The sequence below is a fragment of the Pan paniscus genome, chromosome 6, assembly GCF_029289425.2.
Source record: "Pan paniscus chromosome 6, NHGRI_mPanPan1-v2.0_pri, whole genome shotgun sequence".
Classification (NCBI taxonomy): Eukaryota; Metazoa; Chordata; class Mammalia; order Primates; family Hominidae; genus Pan; species Pan paniscus.
The window spans coordinates 160,922,083-160,946,162 of NC_073255.2; the positions used below are offsets into that span (position 1 = coordinate 160,922,083).

The 24,080-nt window shown below is 36.2% G+C and overlaps 1 protein-coding gene across 1 annotated transcript in view; it reads left to right on the forward strand.

Moving 5' to 3' along the window:
* LOC117981271 (transcription initiation factor TFIID subunit 4-like) overlaps positions 1-21,231 on the forward strand; it is a 57,913-nt gene extending 36,682 nt beyond the window's left edge. The window contains exon 4 of the mRNA XM_055114833.1: positions 21,076-21,231. Within this exon, the coding sequence (XP_054970808.1) occupies positions 21,076-21,203 (128 nt within the window). The 3' untranslated portion in view covers positions 21,204-21,231. The remainder of the gene's footprint in view (positions 1-21,075) is intronic.
* Positions 21,232-24,080: the final 2,849 nt, after the last annotated feature.

The window sequence follows — 24,080 nt, forward strand, 5'->3', positions numbered from 1 at the left end:
TAATAAAATTTAGTTCAGATGTTATCAAAAATACCTACTTATGTGAGGTATCTAAAGTAGTCAAATTCATAGAAACAGAAAGTAGAATGATGGTTACCAGGGGCTTGGAGGAGGTAAAAATGGGGAGTTGTTTAATGAGCATAAAATTTCAGTTTTGCAAGATGAGAAAGTTTTGGAGATCTGTTGTTCAACAATGTGAATATTCTTAACACAACTGAAATGTATACCTTAAAATGGTTAAGAAGGTAAATTTTGTGTTATGTGTTATTTTAACCTAAATTTAAAAAATTAGTTCAACTAATATAATTTGCATAACACCATGAAGAGTTAAAATGTGGGAATGTATCTAGAATACCAATGAAATGAAGGTACATTTTCAGAACAGGCACAATGTTACTGAATATGCCGGTGTAGATGCAGTTTCTGCCTCAGGAAGGTAAAATCTAAATTGGAGATGGTGACTGATCAAAGGTCAGGAAGGAGTCTGAAGAGAAAATATCACACTTAATAACTACCTTATGCTTTAGTAGAATGATATACAACAGAGAATTTGGGCTCACTTTGGAATTTCAATGAAGGGGAAAGAAAGGAACGATTGAATGGAGTAAAAATAAACCAAGCAGCTCCTGTGTGGAGAATGATTACATCTTTAGTGTAATTTTCTCTGTAATGGAGGGGCCTTTAGCAAAACCCAGGAGGAAATTTTAGAGGTGATATGCTGGATGTGAAGGAGTCTGACTGCTAATCTTGCCAAGGGTCTCAGAATGTGTGTATTTTTTCTTGGCATATATTTTTTGAAATAAGCTTCAAGAAATTTCTAGATTGAGCTGGATCCACTCCCAGAAATCAATCTTCCTATTTTACAAATAGTGTTTTACAGATTGTTTCTAACTAACTTTGAGTTTGTTCAAGTTCATCCAACTAATGGATGGCATAGTTAAATCACAAGTCTCTGGATGTTCTTTTTAGTATTTTTCTCAAATGTGAATTTGGCTATCCACCATATTGAATCACTAGAAGGCGTTGTCTGTTCACTTTTCTATCATTATTATCATCGTTACCACAGCAGCGGCAGCAGCAGAAGTAGTATTTTGGTCATTGTTATTAAAAATTGTCAGCAAAAGGTACAGGGGTTATTTTCAAAGCTGTAAGTAGCCTTAGCTGAAACTAGGTAATAATCTCCCTTTCAATGTTCACATTTCCTTCAATTAGAAAAAGACATATTATAAGGAAAATGGTGCTGACAAAAATGAATGTGGAGTATAACTTCAAGAATTTATTCCCCAAATTCTCACAAATATGTGTCCCAATTTTGATTCTTGAAAAATAGGCCACAGTTCACCGCTTCTAAGTGGGTAAGAGTCAAGCTGGGTGATAAAGTAGTCTTTCTAACGTTAATATGCACTTGCTTTTGCTTTTTGTGAGCAGACGCCAAACATTCTGTACCCACCTTTCTGCCCTTTTCCACTTTTTTCTGACCCCTCTACTCTCTCCTCATAAACATCAAAGTTGCTTGAGTTTAGGTTGAAAAAGCAAAACCATTCCAATTTCTTGTGCTGTCTCTGAATTAACCTAATACAGTGACCATATAATTTATCAATTAAATCTGGACATTTTGAGAGAAGTGGAGGCACTATTAAAATTACACTATAATAACTGGTATAAACAGTGATTGTCCTCGACAAATGGGAATATATGGCTACTCTATACAGTAAGACAAGGTTTAGTCTATCTCCAAGAGCATCTTTTTAGATCTAACCTAATCATCTATAAAAATATGAAACAATATGATGGTGTTCAGAATTCTGAGAGGTAGACTATTCAATTATTTGGCACTGGACTGTGTGTATTTCAGAGCCAACGTTGCTTCATGAGAACAAGATGAAATTATGATGAAGATGACTAGTTAAGCTTTTTAAATATTTGTTTCAGATGAACATTTAGATGTTTATTAAATATTATTATTTATTGTGCTAGAAATAGGGTAAATAAATTAGGAACATGTTTTAGTATAAATAAACAAGTAATATTTCTGATTCTGGTATAATATTAGAAAACCTGGAAATGATTACTGAAGTTTATGCTTACTATATTTACCTAAAAATCAGGTTATTCAAATATATTCAATATCAGATTATTCAAATATATTCAAAATCAGATTATTCAAATACTATTTAAAAATCAGCTTAAATCAGAACTGTCCTTGGAGATGATAATCTAGAAATTATCTTTTGCCTTTGAACCTACAGATAGAATAAATTAGGTTTTGTTAATAATTCCTAGATTTAAATCTTGTTGAATAGGAGACCAAATATTTTCAATCTGTTATAATGTAATGTATTTTTTATCCACTCTGGAAGCAGAAGAATTATAGTTTAACCTTCAGTACCTAAAGTGGTATTTTAATTTAAGGCATCCTTTATTGTTATGTAGGGAAGGAAGTCTTCCCAGAATCAGAAAGGAGCACCATTTACTTTTGGTTTTATTTCATTTTGTAGATGTGCCAAAAAGTTTGAAGAGCAGAGGCTTTTATATTTAGCATAAAATTATACTAACACCTTGCCAGTAACCTAAACCCTTTGGAACACAGCCCAGATTTGGGATTATATGGGAAAGGCTCCTAAGTACCCTAAACAATTGTTATAAAATCTCTGCACCAAATCCATGCCCTTAACAATTACTGATTCCACAATGATAAGCTTACTGACTTTTGATTTAATGTGTGTGTATGTGTCTTTGGATACACAAGTATAAAAAACTATTCGTTTATGAATAACAAATTTGGAACAAAAAACTAGAAGGTAGGCAAAAAGAGCAGATAAGTGATGGACAGATCTAATCTATATATGTTCTTAATGACATTTATTCTTAATGAAGACTCTGAATCAGCAAGAAAATTTAGATAATATCCACTAACTACTGCTTAATAAGTGGGAGATGTAATTTCTTTTAGAAAGAAGTCCATTAAAAATTGTGTATATGTTTTTAAAAAGTTGTTGGTATTTTAAGTGGTAGGCTTTATTTTTTGGCAAAATTCACTGACATGGAACACCTCATGCTTCCATAAGGCTACACAAAATGTTTTTATAATACAGGTTATGGGAAACATAATACTAAATTATGCATATTATATGGTAAAGACTATATAAATACCTACCTTGATATAATTTGCTCTCAGAACAGGCCTTTCTGGACTTGAACACTTGTGAATAGTTGAGGCTGTAAGTCTGGTGAGGGTGTGAGAAAACAGGATAATTCTGGCTCCCTTAGCCCCATTTTTATAGGACTGTTTTCAGCTGCCGCTTATTTGATGTGATATGTCATGTGATTCTGTATTATGGCATTCCAGAAGTGCTGTTTCAACATCAAGTCCAAGCACATTTCCTTGGGAAGTTGATGAGGTTGAACTGGAGAACAGCTGTAGGTACGTGGAGGACCTGCTGGATAGCTGTTAAAAGGCATTAAGGAGTCTGATTATTAATCTAAGTTTCATTTAAGAAGCAATACATTCTTCAGAGAAACAACAAGGAAACTGCTTTGTAAGAAATAACACATCACTCTACCATCATCCCCACTCCACCACTAATCAGTATATATAATTAAAATTGAGTTTATAAAAACATTCATCCTTGGGACCATGAAGAAATGCAAGACAACACAGAAATAACTTCAGTCTGGGGATAATTCTGCCAGGATTCTGTACTTCATGGTGAACACATTGTGGTTTGCAAACTCCTTTTTCCACCCAAATTATGAATGAGTCATTGAGTTGTTGGTATAACCTCTGAGTCATTTTGCTAGCGTGGAAATAGGCTTTAAGGAATTGTTTACATTCTCTCCCTCCATTTCTTTTGGAGATGTAAGCAAGCTGCGTCAGGTTGGAAGGAGTCAATGGCAAAAGATTCGTCTTCCTCTGTTGAAGTTAAAACTAGGACCATTCCTTCTTTTTACTGCTGTTGAGATTTTTAACAACAGACCTACGTGGCCAAGTGATTATGGCTAATGAATAACACTTATAACTGAAACTGAACATCTTTCTTTCTTTCTGGTGTCAGTCCCTGGGGACCCGTGTGTAACACAAGCACCAGACTTCAGTCTCTGATGGTAGAGATTTTGGTAATTCATTGACCTAACAAAGCTCTCAGCACCATTTATGTTTTAGGTCACAAAGTACACCTACTTGTGAACTCCCTCTCTTGCCTGAGTGAGGTTCTTGCCAGCATTTGTGTTGCATCTGCAGGACACATAAGTGTTTGGAAGTGGGGGAGCATGGCTATGGGAAAGAGGTTATAATAATATAAAATAAAACATTCTTATCTTATCTGAATCTTAATATCATAGGGGTAGAGAAATCATAGAGATTCGTTGGTTGAAGTGTTTTCAAATACCAAAGCCAAGATTCATGTCTTTCAGACTGTGAATATTGTTTCGTAGATAATATACTTTTTGGAGGGGTAGGGCAGAGGACATTATTGCTAATAATAACCTCCTTCTTATTCACTTGCATTTCAATACAATTTCTTGAGTGGGAAGAAAAGAATATAGTTACAGCTAGTATTGTGGGATTTCATACATCTTGTCCTACCATGGCATAAGTCAAGTGACTTACAGTTACAAAACTCTGCCTGAGATGTCCTTTACTCCTCTCCTGCCTCGAAAAAGAAATCTGCTTATCCTTTAACGCAGAGCAAGTGTCACTTTCTTTATAAAGCGCGGCCTCTCTACCCTAGGCTGTCCTCCTCCAGCTGAGAAGAACTTTGCTCTCCCTCTCAGCTCTTTATAGCATATGGTGCTGCCAGTGATGTTTATCACATTATGTTACTGTTAGTTACATTCCAGTTTCTCTGTCTTTTTAGAAGTTAAGCTGCTTTATTCATTTGTGTATCACTAGGGCCTGGCAGGATAGCTAGTGCTTAGTAATGCTCAACAGATGTTAGTGTCAGAACCAGAACTGGTGCCCAGTTTAATACCCAGAACTACCAAGTTACTATATTTCTGAAATTCAAACTAACCAAACACTATATCTTATTTATTCTATTACACTGTATACTTGTACCCACGAATCAACCTCTCCTCATTTTGGTAGATAAGTAGGGTGACTATAGTTTACAATAATCTCTTGTCTATTTCATAATAGCTAGAAGAAACTAATTCAAATGTTTCTAACATAAAGACAAAATACTTAAGGTGATGAATATCCCCATTACACTAATCTGATATTTACATGTTGTAAGAATGTATTAAATTAGCACACATGCCCCCCAAACATGTATATTTATTATTAATAATTTTTAAAAAGATCAATGTCAGACAACTTAAAAAACAAAAAACAAAAAAATCCCCAGAAACCAACCAACCAATCAGCTGACAAATTTAATCAAACAAATAATTGTTGTTTTACTTACTTGGCTAATCTGAACCCGTAAATCAAGCATGGTTTTATGGGTGACTGTGCAGAGGGTGGACAGAGTCAGACAGGATGGCACATGTTTTTGAGTTTATTTTCTGGCCAACTGTTTTTCAGACTTCAGGATAAGTCCTTAAGTCATGGATATCTATGTCATGGATACATTGTGAGACTTTGAAAGAGAAACAACATAACACTTTCAGGTGAAAGGTGTGAGCCGTTGAGGCATTAATAAGAAAAGTGAGATGAATATTGAAAGTACTATGGTCAAAATCCTGCCTAGAAACATCAGAATGAATTTCTCTGTTTTTGTACAAAGCTATCTGTGCTATATTGTTTCTTCCTCTCTTTTCCCTTCCACCCCTTCTTGTTTTCTTCCCCTTCTCCTTCTCCCTTTGCTTCCTCCTACTCCTGTCCTTTCTCTTACTCTTTCTGCACCTTCTTTTCTTTTTCCTTTTCTTTCTTCTTGTCTCTATGTCTATTTTATATTCTCTCCTCCTGCCATCTTTTATTCCTAGGGTTTTATTTTTAAGAAGTTGGCAATGGTGATGGCAAGTCAGTGAATCAAATGAGGGAATGGTTATGGGGAAATTAGTGCAATTTAGACGATAGGAGGCAGATATTGCTCACAAAAATTTCATTTTTCTGTGTTTCAAAAATGCATTTATTTATTTTGTTTAGGCAATATAGTCACATGGCTCAAAATTCAAAACTAGAAAAGAGAATATAGAGAAAATCTTCCTTCCACATCTATCCCACTCAGTTTTCTCCAGGCAGAAAGGCAAGATACAGTTTCCTCTGTGTATTGCCAGAGATACTTTTATGCATGTATAAATAAGCACTCACACATAGTTATCCTTTTTCTTCTCTCTTTTTGTAAATGGAAACACATATTTTACATCTTAATTACACCTTTTCTGCACATTGCTTATTTTTCTTTAATGGCTGTAAGATATTCCATTATACAGATGAACAGTAATATATTTAACGAGTTGCTTTTTTGATAGATATTTAGGTTGTTTCTCATATTGTGTTGTTAATTTATACTAAATAAAGTTTTTACACATACTCCATTTCACAAATGTGCAAGTATCTCTATATTCCAAGATGAGGAATTTCTAGGTCAAAGAGAAAATATATTAGTGATTTTCATAGGTACTGGCAAATTGCCCTCTGTTCTCCCAAACCTCATGAAGTGTGGGTTTTTAAACTTTTTCATAATGCCCATGATATCTTCAAAGTGTAATCTATTTTTTACTGAATATTCCATTAGCTAGTTATTCAGACAAAAAGCATTTGCTTTTTTGTCCTTTTATAATATTTATGAAATTTTAATAAAGCAATCAAATGAAATAACTGATTTGTGTTGGAGACTGTGTCCAAAGAACTGGTTGAAAAGTAAAAAGAATTCAACTAGTTGTTTCGTTTACATGATATTGAACCACTGACTGGAGGATTTTGTTTTACTGATTTGGAAAAATTATTCAGGCTTAGACTGAAGTTCTTCATAGTATTGCAGAAAAAATATTGTTTTATATCTGTTTATTTTCATAGTCACTTTCTATTCGATTCAGCAAACATTAATTGCCTAAAATGTGCTAGACACTGCAAGGTTTGGAGATACAATGGCAGATATGACAATCCCACAAACCAATGACTGACAATTTTAAAAGTGGCATTTAAACAGCCTTTTAGAACTCGTTTAATGGAGTATTACAAGCATTGCTTGTAATTTCAAAGATGGCTATTAAGGAAATTAGTATAATAAGAAGTGATGAAAATATCAATCAGGAAACCACCTTTTAGTTTTAGTCAACCAATTGCTAATTATTCACAATTCTCTCCTTGGAATAAATGCAAATTAGATCACCTCTTTCAGTAGGGCAACATAAAATTTGAGCTATAAAGCTCTTCAGTCCCTTTGACCTGCTAATTGTTACATCTAGGCAATTTTCCTATAGTTCAGAAACAGTCAGTTGACTTAGCCTTATCAATAAAATTACTTACATTAAAAAAAAACAAAACTAGTTTAAAGATCAGTGGTTTTAATTTTCATATTGTGGCGTTGCATTGACCCTGTACCATCCTACTCAGGAATTAATATTTATTGTATGATAAGTTTGTAAGCAGAATCCATAGACAATTCAAACATATTACATAATGTAAGTTGCATGATATTGGTCTACACTTAATGAACTTCTTGTGAAATATAACCTCTTGATTATGCAACATTAGATCTTAACTTCTTATTCTATGATCTATTTCAATGAAATATCACAATTCACTTGGTATCACTTTTGTTCCCACAATTACACTGCAAATATAAATTACAGTTTCACAATTTTGATTGTCTGCCATTGTTAATATCTTGCAACTTTGGTTTAGTATTGTGATCTACTAGAGTCATACAGTCTGTTTTTTAGACAGGGTCTTGCTGTGTTGTCCAGGTTTGATGGAGTGCGGTGGTGCAATCCTGGCTCACTATAACCTCTACCTCCTAGGCTCAAGGGATCGTCTCATCTTAGTTTCCTGAGTAGCTGGGACTACAGGTGTTGCCAACAAGCCTGTCTAATTTTCTTTTTTAAATTTTTTGTAGAGACAAGGTCTTTCATTATGTTTCCCAGGCTGGTCTCAAACTCCTGGCCTCAAACAATTTGCCTCCTTTGGTCTCCCAAAGTGCTAGCCTTCTTATTTCATAATTAATTCATACACTGAACAAATAATAATTAGGACATATTATATACCAAAATCATATGTGGATATTGAGATAATAGGTGGATATTGGGATGTAGAGTTTTCATTAGAGAGGAGAAGACAAACTAAATAACTGGATAAATAAGGTAATTACAGATTTCGATACCTATTTTAAAGGAAATAACTAAAAGACGAGAGAATAAGTACCCAAGGTAGCCACTAAGACGTCAGGGAAGGCCTCTGATATGGCTTGACTCTGTGTCCCCACCCAAATCTCATCTTGACTTGTAATCCTCACATGTCGAGGAGGGACCTGGTGGGAGGGTATTGGATCGTGGGGGCAGTTGCCCCAATGCTGTTCTTGTGATAGTGAGTTCTCACAAAATCTGGTGTTTCAAAAGTGGCACTTCCCACTTCACTTGCTCTCTCTCTCTTGCCACCATGTAAGACATGCCTTGCTTCCTCTTCACCTTCTGCCATGATTGTAAGTTTCCTGAAGCCTCCCTAGCCATGTGGTGCTGTGAGTCAATTAAAAATCTTTTCTTTATAAACTGCCCAGTCTTAGGTAGTTCTTTATAGCAGTATGAAAATGAACTAATACAGCCTTTGGAAATTCATGGTTGACCACAGACCAGGAGTTTGAGAATAAATGGGCTCTACAGTGAGATAATAATTATTGGGAAGAGTAGTCTAGGCAGAGATAATAAATATTAAGGAAAGAAAAGCAGCTTGTCTTTTTCTGGGAAAAAGATGAGACTAAATGACATATCTAGAGACACACGATTCTTGTTAGAAGTCATAGGCTTCACTCTTTGTGTTATGTGGTCTAACACATTTGATAGAACATAGGAGGAACTCCTCATTCATTCACTTCTTTATTTAATATACTCCACTTGAAATATAAAAATCAGAACAGCAAAATCACCACCTTGACATCTGGTATTTTCAGTAGTTAAATTGATTATTAAAAAGTTTACCATCTTATTATTTGCTTGATATTAAAACATTTTCTTCTCAAAGAATAAGACACAAAATGAAATATGTAGTTTTTGAATAGTATTTTTCCTGGGTACTAAGAAGATTCCAATGGCCAACAGGTCATCAACTTCAACTTTAAAAAATATTAATGTATAAATTTGCCATTATACTAGATATTTTGCTTTTCTTGGTTCTAGCTGAGGTAAGACCCCCAGAGGTAAACATCTGAGACAACCCGGGCCAATCGGATTTTATTTTATTTTTCTGGGAATTTGGAGTAAGAAGCCTGGGGGATCAAGCCTTTTACAATGAGGATGGAAGCTTAAACTGAATGATTTAGTAGCGTAGGGTCAGAGCCATTGTATGGCAAAGCAACAAGCTAACTGAAATTTTTTTTGGGCATCTTAGAAACCAGAAATAGGAAAGCCAATTTATAGGAAGAAGCAAGAAAATAGAGCAAATATACAGAGAAGCAACAATAAGATGGTGTGGCTTATTGGGAAATAGAGCAGTATTCTTCCAGACATCCCAATTCTTATGTGCAGGATCACTTTTAGACCTAGGCAAGTCAAGCAAGTTCTCCCCTAAGTCCTTTAAAGTGCGTGCAGACACACACACACATATATGTATATGTATGTATATATATGTATATATCACAAATCACACAGGAACATCACAAACACACACATATCACAAACTCACATGTGAAAATCAATTACTAAAGATAAAGAACACAGGGGTACCTTTGTCATTTGGAAGCCAGTACTCCATGCTGGCACAGCAAGACCCTGAACTCTGAACATCCACTCTTGTGGCTAACATGATTCAGTCGTAAGGGAAATGCTTCTTCATGTCTTTTGCCCTGTGTTCATGAAATAAAGGCAGCAGGGTCCAGCTGAAGTTGTGACTTTTTGATGTCAGAGATGGGCATTGCTTGAGTGCAGGGTGAATTTGGTTAAGTACAAGCTTTTGGTTTAGGTAAAAGACTAACTTAAGTACAAGCTTTTGGTTTAGGTAAAAGACTAACTTACTAGTGAAATGTTTTCTTTTGATTTAGTGCAATCAATCTTGCACGATAAAATGTGATTTTTCAATAGTGCAGAATGTATACTTTCTTGTTTCTCTTTAATACTCCAATTTGTGATTTCAGAGGTATTCACAAATTGGCATAGTATTTGCAACCATTGTGCATGGTGGAAAAGGATCATTTTGCAATATTAAACAATTCATATTATTTATAAATATGTAAAATGTGAGTTGTAACACGATGCTACAGATTCTTTATGTAACAGAGAGGTCCTAGATATTGTTTTCAGAGAAGGTGAATATAGAAACATAAATTTTAAGGATAGATATTTATAAAATCAATATGCTTTACAATATTTTCTGTAGGATGATAGTTTCCGTATGCAATTCCATTAAATTATAAATTATACATATAGAATTCTTGCTGCTGCTGCTTCTTTTTTTTTTTTTTTTTTTTTTTGATGTGGAGTCTTGCTCTGTGGCCCAGGCTGGAGTACAGTGGCATGATCTTGGCTAACTCCAACTTCCACCTCCTGGGTTCAAGTGATTCTTGTGCCTCAACCTCCCAAGTAGCTGGGATTATAGGCGCATGCCACCACACCCAGCTAATTTTTGTATTTTCAGTAGAGATGGTGTTTCACCATGTTGACCAGGCTGGTCTCGAACTCCTGAAAGTGATCCGCCTGCCTTGGCCTCCCAAAATGCTGGGATTACAGGCATAAGCCACCCTGCCCGGCCTGCGTCATTTTTTTTCTTGCAGCTCCAGCTCAAAGGATCTTGCTTCATTTTTGAGTTATTGACACGTCCTATGGCCACTGCCTCATAAGAATAAAGTTTCTCCAAACTGAAATATACAAACATATTATTTAATAACTACAGCAACTTAAGAGATGTTGGTTAACTTAGCATTCATGTTGATAAAACACAGACTAAATGAACATTTTTACTATAATTACATATCAGTAATTTTGCTAAAATGAAAACAGGAATAAATTTTGTGAAATAAATATTTATGCTTACATATGTCTATTTCATTAGTCATCCAAACATGAATAGCCTATCAGCCAAATACCCAGATATGTACAATAATAATTTATCTGTGATATTTTGCCAACTTTCAAACATAAAAAACCGTAGGTTTACATTTTTAAAATGTTGTTTTCAGTTTGTCAATTAGGAGGACGGAATATATTTTATTTAACAATTTGGTATCTTGAGATTTATCATTTTTAAATATTTTGTCATATGGTATGTTTTTTCCTATTGTAGTGTTGCGCCGTGTGCCAGAGATATTGGAGCAGGTCTACTTCTGTGAGCTGCTTTTACTTTGTTTTCTGGTTGACAACCCTGTTATTTCATTTCTATGAGATTCCATTTTTTAATTTAATTAATTAATTAATTAATTTATTTATTTTCGAGACGGAGTCTTGCTCTGTCACCCAGCGGGAGTGCAGTGGCGCGATCTCGGCTCACTGCAAGCTCCGCCTCCCGGGTTCATGGGATTCTCCTGCCTCAGCCTCCCGAGTAGCTGGGATTACAGGCGCCCGCCACCACATCCAGCTAATTTTTTGTATTTTTAGTAGAGACGGGGTTTCACCCTGTTAGCCAGGATCGTCTCCATCTCCTGACCTGGTGATCCGCCCGCCTCGGCTTCCCAAAGTGCTGGGATTACAGGCGTGAGCCACGGCACCTGGCCCTATGGGATTCTATTGTAGCCTTTTAACCACACCCTATTTTTCACTTGGGCTAATTTGAGTTAATTTCTGGGTTTTTTTTTCGTACTGAAAAATCTTATCTAAGAAAATAATACAGGTATATATTATTTCCCATGTAAATGAAAAATAAATGAATTCCCATTTGAATTAAAAATAATATAAAGCATAATTTACCAAATTCTGATTGTCTATATCTTGAGCCATTTTAGAAATGAGTACTTTTGAATGTGACTAATTTAGATCCTTCTAAATTCATCAGTACTTTTGGTTCTCTGAAGATTTGGACTGCTTTTGAGTGTACTTGTAGGAATGGAACAAGCACAGCAACAACAACAACAAAATATTTTACTTTCACTGACAAGAATCATATTTCTGGCCTTTAATGTCATGGATTAAGCTCTGCCATTTTAGTAGAAGAAAACACAGTAGGCTTGATATATTAAGTATATAAAGGAACAAAGTGATGCTAATGGTATTTGACTAGCACCTGAGACAGAAAATTAAACATTAATAGAAAAAACTTTAAGTGAAATATTAATGCTATTCAAAAAAGAAACCTCAACTTTTAAAAAAAATGTAAGCACTAATTTCAAGGTGAAAATCGAAGAAAAATATCTCATTTATTTATTTTCCTGGTGTAAACCAGATTATTCACTCTTTGGAAAATGTTTTTAAATTTAGAGTCAGAGAATTCTTAGATCTGAAAGGCCTTTATACGATTCTCTAAGTTCACCCCCTCATCTTATAGATGAGAAAATTGAGGCCTAGGCTGTTATACTGATTTGTAAAGCCTCACAGACCATAAATGGCAGCTTAAAGTACCCTCGTATTTGACTTATTTATCCAGTGTTCTTTCCCCGAAGAATACTCTGTAATTTCTTTAAATGAAATCAAATCTAAAAAGGAGGAGATTATAATATAGAAGAAAGAGAGTTAACCAATTTTAGGATCTGTGTCTGACCTTGTTATTCATGAGGGCATTACTCTAAGAGAAAGATTAAACAAAGATATCTGGCATTAAATGCAGATTGAAACATACTTTAATTCCACCTAACTGTATGCATTCATTCAGATGTGACATAGATATTCAGATCCTGTTGCTTTTTGCCTGAATGTGCTGAGTCAACCTTGTAATGAAAAAGGGATGAGTTTTTTTTTTTTTTTTTTTGAGATGGAGTCTCGCTGTGTCACCCAGGCTGGAGTGCAATGGCGCGATCTTGGATCTTGGCTCACCATAACTTCCGCCTCCCGGGTTCAAGCAATTGTCCTGCCTCAGTCTCCTGAGTAGCTGGGATTACAGCCATGCACCATCATGCCCAGCTAATTTTTGTATTTTTAGTAGAGACGGGGTTTCACCATGTTGGCCAGGCAGGTCTTGAACTCCTGACCTCAGGTGATCCTCCCATGTCAGCCTCCCAAAGCGCTAGGATTACAGGTGTGAGCCACCGCGCCTGGCCAGGGACGAGATTTTTGAAGTTCTATTAAGTTTTATTTTCATGTGGTGTACTATTTCAACCTTTCTTTACTCTTCCTACTCAGGGGAGTTAACCATTTTTCTGAACTGTTTGAACATTTCCTTCTCTCCAAGGTGAATCCTTGCACTTATGCCTTGAAACTCATCCACTTCTGTCTCTTCAAAGACTTTACTTTTTTATACTTTCTACTTATTTTTCTATAGAACAAGGGTCCCCAGCCCCCAGGCCACAAACCAGTAGCGGTCAGTGGCCTGTTAGGAACCAGGCTGCACAGCAGGAGGTGAGCGGCAGGTGAGTGAGCATTACTGAGCATTCCCACCTGAGCTCTGCCTCCTGTCAGATCAGCAGGCATTAGATTCTCAAAGGAGCATGAACCCTAATGTGAACTGTGCATGCAAGGGATCTAGGGTACGTGCTCCTTAGGAGAATTCAACTAATGGCTGATGATCTGAGGCAGAACAGTTTCATACCCAAACTACCCTGTCCCACACATCCCGTGTCCATGAAAAAATTGTCTTCCACAAAACCAGTCCCTGGTACCAAAAAGGTTGGGGACCACTGCTCTAGAAGGTTCCATCAACATGTAAATGTGCCTAAGTTTCTCCTGTCTTTAAGTGCAGGCAAGCAACCCATCTCCTCTATCCCACAAAGTGGATATTTCCTTCCACCCATCCTCACTTTCCCCTTCCCCTCAAGACCAAGCTATTTTAAAGGTAAGTGTCCAATTCTCCACTTGCTCACTCCCCACGCATCCTTTAAGGCTTTTCATCTCAACTTGGTCCTCCCTTACTCACCTAACTCTAACCCCTTGTCCCAAATTCCTTCATAGAAATTGTTTTCTGCAAAGGTACCACTGGCTGCTTAATTGCTAAATCCAAAGGATACTTTTTAGTTCTTACCTTTCTTGATCTATAGAATATCTGGAAATGTTACATCTGGGAAAAAAACCTACATCATTGATTCTAGCCTCCTCAAATGACAGATGTGAAAACTGGAGACCAGAGAATCAAATCACTTTTTTTTCCCTCAATCACGCTCAGCAGTGTTTCCATAGTCAATGGAAAGAAATCAAATGTCATTTTGGCAAAAAATTATGCACTGTTCACCAGGCCATTTCTCTACCAAGATAAATAAATCAAAATTCATGATACCGAAAGTGCAAGGTTTTCAATAAGAGGTTAAAATAAAAATGACTGTTGTTTTGCATGTCTCAAGAGCCTCATTCATGAACTTCATGGTAGCCAGTTCTTAAAAAAAAGTGTCAGTAATTCTAGAATTTTAAAATTGTTCATTTAACTAAGGAGAATAGATACTAAAGAGCCAAGAAAGTCTTGGCAGAAGTAAAATCCCTCTGAGTATTGATGAACTTTTTAATTTGGTGATGCTGATACACATCTGCATTGGACGTGTGGATTTTAATTATTTGCTTGGTAAAGACGTAAAAGATGCCTCTTGTTACAGATGTGATCTGTCAGCCATCCAGATAGATTTCCACTAGAAGAGGAAGAAGCTGTCTTCTCTGCTTCCTTCCTCCCTGCTCGCAAAGTAGAGATGCTATCTATAACCTTTTATGCTGGCCAGCCTGGAGCTCTTCCTGTTAAAACTCAAGTACTTTAAAGTTCCACACTCATCTGGTATTTCTCAGCCTCAGTAATTAGGTCAGTGTTTAAATATAGAGCCACACATTATTTAAAATGTTGAGAAGCTTTGGAGCAATGTCAAGCTTCATCTCCATAAAGTGTTCTTACTAGTTTTTATTAACACTATTTGGATATTATCATTTTAAATTTTCTCAGGGCTTGTATATTCAATTTGTACAATATATATGTCTGCTCATATGTTATCTTGGAGTCTTGGAGCTATTTTTTCTTTTTTTCCAGGTATGTTTCTTTGACCATTTTAGCTGATCATTTTTCTGAAGAATTTCGAGTCCTTCCAACTAGATTAATGAATGTGGGTAATGTACTTAGCTTTTCTAAATTTTTTTTTTTTTTTTAATTTTTGAGACAGAATCTCACTCTGTCACTTAGGCTGGACTGCAGTGGTGCAATCTCGGCTCAATGCAACCTCTGCCTCCTGGGTTCAAGCAATTCTCGTGCCTCAGCCCCCTGAGTAGCTGGGATTGGAGGCATGCACCACCACATCTGGCTAATTTTTTCTTTTTTTTGTATTTTTAGTAGAGACGGGGTTTTGCCATGTTGGCCAGGCTGGTCTCAAACTCCTGACCTCAAGTGATCTGTCCGCCTTGTCCTCCCAAAGTGCTGCGATTACAGACATGAGCCACTGTGCCCAGCCCTAAATTCTTAATGTCCTCATCTCTGCAATGGGAATACTCCTATTACCTGCCTCACAGAATTGTCCTGAGGATTGTATGTTCTCAGCATGTTTCTTGGCACATGGCAGGAATCAAGCACATATTGACCTTCCAAACTCCTTCATTTCTTTTCTTTCTTGACTTTCTCTCTCACAGCACCTATAGCTGAATTGCCTTTGGTAGATGCATCTTTCTACCCAATTCTCATTGAGTGAATCGATGTTACAATGGGCAGATTAAAGTGGAGACTTGTTTTGCATGGTAACATTGAAAACTGTGTATGTGACTTGGGAGGAATTGTTGTTCATGGGTCAGCTGACTAGTTATATTATGCAGCCTTTCAGATAACACAATGAATTATTAATCCACATTAGAGAGTTGAAGGCTGGAGCCCTGGATTCCTGCCCAGAGAATGACTCTGACACATTATAGGCATATGGTTGCCTGGCTGGAACAATGACTTTTTGTACACGTGCCAAAGGAAACTTTACAATGCCTGTTGACATTCTGTCCTTTCTTTGTTTCTCCATTATTGGATGACTTTGCCACTCTATTCTTTTTTTTTTTTTTTCTTTTCTGTTTGGATACATTTTATCCTAACTTATGCCCAATAAAACATTACTGAGAACATGAACAAGATAAAGGAGCTCGTATGTCTTGTTAGTTAGTTTCATTATGTGTTGAAGCTAAAGCCTTCAAAGGACTGTGTATGATTAGGGCTTCACAACTGTTTATTTAAAGCCTTATTTTGTCTCTGTTCATGTTTATAGAATATGAAATACTCAGTAAGGCAGACTTAGTGCATATATGAAGTCTGTGTAATCTCAGGGCTTCAGGAAGACTCTACCTGTTCTCCCATACAACAAATTCTGCCACTCAGCTGCTGCAGGACTGCCTTCCACATATACATGGTTTGAATATCCTAATTCTGAAATTCTCAGTGGGTTGTATCAATGGTAAGTATTTGTATCTTTAGTGCTGCCTGAGTTCAAGACATGATGATATGGTTTGGCTATGTCCCCACCCAAATCTCCACGTGAATTGTTTCTCCCAGAATTCCCATGTGTTGTGGGAGGGAGAAGATGGGGGGTGGGGCAGTAATTGAATCATGGGGTCCAGTCCTTCCCCTGCTGTTCTCGTGATAGTGAATAAGTCTCACGAGATCTGATGGGTTTATCAGGGGTTTCCGCTTTTGCTTCTTTCTCGTGCTTTTAATCTTGGTGCCATCATGTAAGAAGTGCCTTTCACCTCTCACCATGATTCTGAGGCCTCCCCAGAGATGTGGAACTGTAAGTCCAATTAAACCTCTCTTTCTTCTCAGTCTCAAGTATGTCTTGTTATCAGCAGCATGAAAATGGACTAATACACATGATTAGTGATCTAATTTTAGGATCAAAGGTTAGAAAGCTGCATTAGTCTTCTCAAATATGCCTATATATTAATATGTTTGTTAAAATCGATGATACTTTTTCAGAAAATATTTTCTATTAAGTAAAGTAGGCAACAGGATTTAAGTTATAAGAGTATACCTATTGACCATTAAAGTGAATTCAGGTATTTTCAGACTAAATGAAAAAATAAAAGGACCTTGTAAACGTTTTTTTTTTTGTTTGTTTGTTTTTTGTTTTTTTTTCCGAAATAATCCCATATGCTGTTTGCTAGCCATGGAGTTAAAATGATAACAGGTTGGGTATTACTCTAGGAAAGCCACAGTAGAACCACATACAGATGGGACAATTGATTTAGGTTCCTTCCTGAGCACATTAGCTTGATAAATGGATCAGGTTTGTGAGCTACCACTTTAGACGAATAGAGGATCAGGTAAAAGGGAGCTTCAGTGGGGAAGGAGTGATCCTAAGAAGGAGGATCATAGCAGAGAAGGGTTTAGGTGGTAAGGACCTGGGAGGGGTAACTGAAAGGTAGCAGAAATGAACGAGACTGGTTTTACTTAGTCACAGTTATACGAAGGGCATGGACCCCTGCAACAGAGAAGTCCCAGCTGCTAGAAATTGGCAGTTGGTGGTATACTAGCATAGCAGGAAGGAAACTTATCTGGGAGGCAGGAATTATGGTTTGATCTGGGCTCTGCATTAATCAATTTGTGGTTTTGAATAATCTATGATTTCAGATAAGCCCTCATTTCCTCAGTTATGAAATAATGGAGTCATACCATTTAAACCATCTGTTGTACCAGTAACATTATGATTCTAAGATTAGCTAATTCTTGTACTATCTTCCCTGTGTGTAATGGGAACATTTCTCAAGTCCCTAGGTAGAGCTGAGAAAAATATACATTGTTGTCTTCTGAAAATTATCAAATTTACTTTCAACTTCTGACTTTGTGTTTTCAAGTTAACTAGTACTTCTATGCCTATTTGCTTCTCTATTTTTTCATTGATGAGAAATGATTTGACAGCATTACACATCATTTATAATTATTTTCAGAAACACACTAAAAATCTTTAAAACTGACATGTTCAATAATTTAAAAATGTCTAGCCAATATGTTTTTAAAAAGCCTGTTAACTCATTTTTACTGTGTATTACTTTATACTCAAAAAAATATAACTCCTGTTTTCACTAAAAGTATTGATAGAAAACAAGTGGCACAATATTATACAGGATATCTCAACATAATATCTTTAATATGTTTTTTCTTTCTTACGGTTATTAAATTGGTTGTACTTTCTGTTAGTTTGGTTTTTACCAACATTAAGAATTCATATGCAGTCATGTGTTACTTACTGACAGGGATATATTCTGAGAAACATGTCCTTCGGTGATTTAGTCATAGTGTGAACATCATAGAGTGCACTTAGACCCAGATGGTGTAGCCTACTACATACCTAAGCTATATGGTGTAGCCTATTATGCTTAGACTAAAAATCTGTGCAGCATGTTACCGTACTGAGTACCATAGGCAACTGTAACACAATGGTAGGTACTTATGTCTCTAAACATATCTAAATATAGAAAAGGGACAGTAAAAATATGGCATAAGTGATAAAATAATGGTACACCTCTATAGGGGACTTACCATAAACTGAGATTGCAGGAGTGGAAGTTGCTCTGGGTGAGTCAGTGAGTGAGCGGTGAATGAATGTGAAGGCATAGGATATTACTGTACACTACTCTAGAGTTTACAAACTGTATACTTAGGCTACACTAAATTTATAAAAAATATGTTTTCAATAATAAGCTTAGCTTACTATAAATTTTTACTTCATAAGATTTTTAATTTTTAAAACTTTTTTGCTCTTTTGTAATAATATTTAGTTTAAAACAAAAACACATTTTTCTTTACATTTTCTTTATTACTTATTCTGTAAGCTTTCTCTATTTTTAATTTTTTTATTTTTATTTTTTACTTTGTAAACTAGTTTTGTTTAAAACTAAGACGCAGAGACAATACATTAGCCTAGGCTAATGTATTGTCTCTGTGTCTTAGTCATCACATCAGAATCATCAATATCACTGTCTTCCACCTCCACATCTTGTCCCACTGGAAAATCTTCAGGGGCAGTAACATCCATGGAGCTGTCATCCCCTATGATAACAATGCCTTCTGTAATACCTCCTGAAGGACCTGCCTGAGGTTACTTTACAGTTAACTTTTTTTTTTTAAGTAGAAGGAGTACATTCTAAAATTACAATAAAAAGTATAGTATAGAAAATACAGAAACCCATAACTCAGTCATTTATCATCAGTATCAACTATTATGTACTGTACATAATTATATGTGCTATACTTTTATATGACTGGCAGCGCAGTATTTGTTTATACTAGCATTACCACAAACATATGAGTAATGGGTTGCAATGGCTATGATGTTATGAGATGATAGGAATTTTTCAATTTCATTATCATCTTATGAAACCACCATTGTACACCCAATCCATCATTGACAGAAACATCATTGTGCAGTGCATGACTGTACAATCCCCTGGCTGCTCATGTAATATGATTCCACATTAAAAATTACCCCTAAATGGAATAAAAAATTTCGAGAGCACACATCACCTTAGTGATGAGATATATTATTAAGTAGGTAATTGAATCAAAAGAGACTTGAAATAGATACAGAAATCTACACAAAATGAGCATATGGAAGATGCTAGAGAAAAAATGCTATAGTTTCCTAGACAGGAAGAAATACCAGCAGCTGGCTATGCTGTTGTCACAGATGGAAAGAAATGACATATATTCTAATAGACAAAAATATTTAAGGCATCAAAAATTCCAATAAATTAGCGAAACTTATAGCGTATCATCTAAATCTGGTTAGAAATTTTACAGAGAATGAAGAGAGAAAATACAAAAGACATTGGTCATAAAGAGTTCCAGAGCCATTTAGCCAAATGTTCAGACCCCATAGAAGATATTTCCTCTGGCCACACTTCTGAACGTAAATAATATTTGAGGTTTTCCACTGAAATTGAGCTCTATCAAGGGAATGTGAGTGAGAGTAGGTCAGAGTTCTTAGGAGTTCAGCCTTTTTCCTCTCTGTAGAATTAAGAAAAAAAGAAATTGCAAGTGACCTGAAATTCAATGAGACAATGTAACAGTTTCAGTGAAAAAGTTCATCTGATTCACAATGGGAAAAAAACTGAAATGAGCTTTTTGCTGAAATAAGTAACATTTATAACCAAAAAAGATTTTTTAAAAAAAAGCAAGAAAGGAAAACAGTGTAAGTAATTCTAAGAAAACAAGATGCAGCCAGAAAATCATGGTAATTCTTTGTATGTTTCTCCTCAAGATTAGGAAATTGTATTACAGCTAAAAAAAAGGTGACCAAGAAGGACTGTTGGAAAGTGTTGAGGCATCTGAATTGCTTAAGTTTCTGCTTCTTTCATGACCCAGGATTTTGCAGCCTGGAAGGCAAGTGGAGAGGAATAGGGAGCCAGTTAGCTCAGCTGGCATTCATCTTTAGAAACAAAATGATAATGAGAAGGCACAATTATTTTGAATCGCTTTTAATCTAGACACCTCCTGGATCAGATTATAGAACTTTATGTGTCTGGATAAGACACTTCCAACGTGTTTAGGAATCATGGATTAGAGCTTGAGAGATTTAAAAACAAAACATAACAAAAATTTCAACAGTCTATTTAACATAATGAGGTTATATGCAAAAGAAGTTTTAAAATAATCTTTTAGAGTAACTTAAATACTACCCTAGTAAGTAAAGGAGGTGAGATTTAAACCAGGTGGTTTGACTTTAAAGGAAACATTCATTACATTGCTACCTTTTACTGACTGCATTGGCCTCAATGTCCCCCAAATTCATGTGTTGAAACTATATCCACATTGTGGTGGTATTAAGAGGTGAGGCTGTTTGGAAAGTGAATAAGTCAGGAGGACTTCATGGTTGGATTAGTGCTTTATTAAAGGGCTGGAGGGTACTAGTTTATGCTCTTTTTTCTTATGTTAAATTTTTTTTGCCCTTCTGCCTTACACCATGTGAGGACACAACATTTGTCTCCTCCAGAAGATGCAGCAACAAGGTATCATCTTGGAAGCAGAGACAGGGCCTTCACCAGACACCAAACCCAAAGATCCCTTCATCTTGGACTTTCAGCCTCCAGAACTGTGAGAAATAAATTCCTATTCTTTTAAAATTACCCAGTCTCAGGTGTTTTGTTGTATCAACACAAATGAACAGGCCCAGACTGCGCAATGTCCGAAGATCTTCATTTCACCCTGCTAGTAACAACCATCCTGTTATGTTTGCACTTCTTTGCAATTCACCCCACTTGAGTTCTGTCCTTCCGTGAAAACTTATCTTGCTTTTTGGTTCATCTGTATTCATAGACTTTCATCTGCTTTCTTTTTATCTCTGACCCATAAGATGGATGAAAATTGTCCTAAAGATCCTTTCTGCTGTGTGTGTCAGGGCCCCTCTACCTTCAGCTGGGGTGGAGGGACTTTTGTCTTTACATGGGAAAAAAATACTTTAATTGCTGGTTAAAACACATTTTCTGCCAGATTCCCTTTATGGAACCTAAAAAGCCTAAAGCGTATGGCCACTTACACCTCCAAGCTGTTATTTTAAGGCAAAAACTAAAACATTAAGGACAGATGAAAGATTAGCAATGACTAAAGTGAGAAAAAAGATAAATAAATGCTCCATGTATTAGGCCCATTTACACAACATGGCCCCAGACAATACTGTTTTACAATCAGATCTTTTCATAAAAAGAAAGATGATCAGAAATTTCCCAAGGGCCCAGGAAAACCTGACATTATTCCTCCCGCTAACCAAACGGATCTGTACTAAGACAAGTCTCTTAAAGACCAATATCAAATATTTTATGCCCATGTTATTCAAAAGAGTTTGGGAACATGTAACATAATTAATGACTCTGTGTTTTAAAAAAAAGTGCCTCCCACTGACAATATTCCTTCCTTAAAATCTAGTCCAGGGTTACTCCTCAAACCTCTCGAACTTCTACTCCTTCTAGGAGTCCTTCCTCACTTAACACACAGTCTATGTACTCCTTTCATATCAGCTTGTTCATCAAAAAATCCCTTAAGAGCCTAGTCCTGCTGAAACAACTTGTAGCTGGATATCCTGTAACCCACCTAAAATAAAAAACAAACTCTCTCAGAAAGGTAACAAATAGACCAAATCCTCTTAGAGACTTACTTCATTAGTTAGTTTGCCACAGATATTAGGAAAAAGTCAGAAAAACTAGCTATGTGTCCCAAAACCCTAATAAATTAACTATGAAATATAGCTTTTGAGGTCTTCAGTAACCAAGACAGAGTGAAAAAGGCACAGAGAAATCAAAGGGAAAAGAAGAGAGACAAAAGACGGGCCCAATTGTGGGCCCCGGCTATTAAAAAAACCTCCCGCCTTCAGATCACCCTGGGCAAAACCCAAGGGGCTATTGCCATATTTATTATATAAAAATCCTGGACACTGGAGCCAAATAAGTAACAAGGGCCTTCAGGCTTGTAAACCCTCTGGAGTCTATCAACAATGGGACAAAAAAGAACACTGAAAGAAAGAGTGTCCCCAACTCCAAAGCAAGGATGGGACTCTTAATTCCTTATTGTGCCTGGCCAAAGACTGAAGAAGCCCAAAGCAAACGATGGCTCTCATGCAGCAATCAGTCTCAATCACAGCAATGGAGCCTGGGGTGACGCTAGATGGGGCAGGTGAAGATATCAATTTCCTTTTAAACACAGGGGCCGGCATGTCAGTCCTCACTTTCTGCCCTGGGCCTCTGTCTGCCAAACACGACACTGTCTTCGATGTTAATAGCAAACCCCGAACTAGGATTTTCACTCCACCTCACAGCTGACCAACTTCTACTGTAGTGAAACGTGGGAACATGGAGCTTTGGGTACATTTATCAAAAATTAATAATTCTCCCTTTTAAGTCGTCACAGAAACCCACAACACAGACTTCAAATTATTCCCTGAAGCACTCATGGATCTAAAGCTTCTGTTCAAAAAACAGCCAAAACCCAAAATATCAAACAATTAATATTGCCTCAGCATAAGCTTCTACTCGAAGACACAACTCACAGTGAGATCGCCTTAAAAGCTAAGTAATGTTTTATTTTTCTCTTATTTACTCATTATACACTAGGCACTCTTAGTAAAATGGCTTTGTCTGCTAAAGAAATAATAAACTATACTACTAGCTTATTAAAATTAACCCAGCCTTGCTGACTTTACATGACAACTGGAAGTTAAAAATATGCCAGATCTGTCCCTCAAGAAGACTGAGCCAACATTTCTATATTCCTCCTGGAACAAACCCATTGCCCATAAAATAAAAACATCTGGCCAAACAAACAATACAAAGAGATTTCCTCGGACCTGGCTATGGCCAGTTCAAACTTCTACTTTTAACTGTTAATAATAACTCCATTCTGCCAAAGAAAAAAATACTTTCTTACCTTCCCTTTTACCCAGAACAGTTCCCCTTCTGCCTTTACAACAATCATGCCAGTTCCACTACTTTCATAGAAAGACTCCAAGAGAGTCAATATAACTAAAGCTTTGACACTGGGTCATCTATACACCTTATGCTAAAACCTGAAAAGGGAAACCTTATTAAAAAATATATTAAAACCACCCAACTCTACCATCCTCTAATATACCCAGTGATGCCAAACTTCTATTACTTTTACCACTTTAATAAGAAATACTTTTACAGCACAAATTTCACCATCACAAAAAATTGGGGGGGAGTTTATAAATCTTTGACATATCTACAATTTCCTCCACAATGAAAGAGACAATGCTCCATCACTTAAATTTTACCTTATTTAATTTTCACACATGCTAATGCATCTCTCCCTTTCCCCATATACCAACATCACAAAATCCACCTCCGAATAAAACCCCTTATTCCCTTAGATTTAGTGCTATCCTTATTCCCTTAGATTTAGTGCTATTTATAAGGCACTAAATAGATTTAGTGCTATTTAGTGCTTTATTAAAATGAACAAAGCC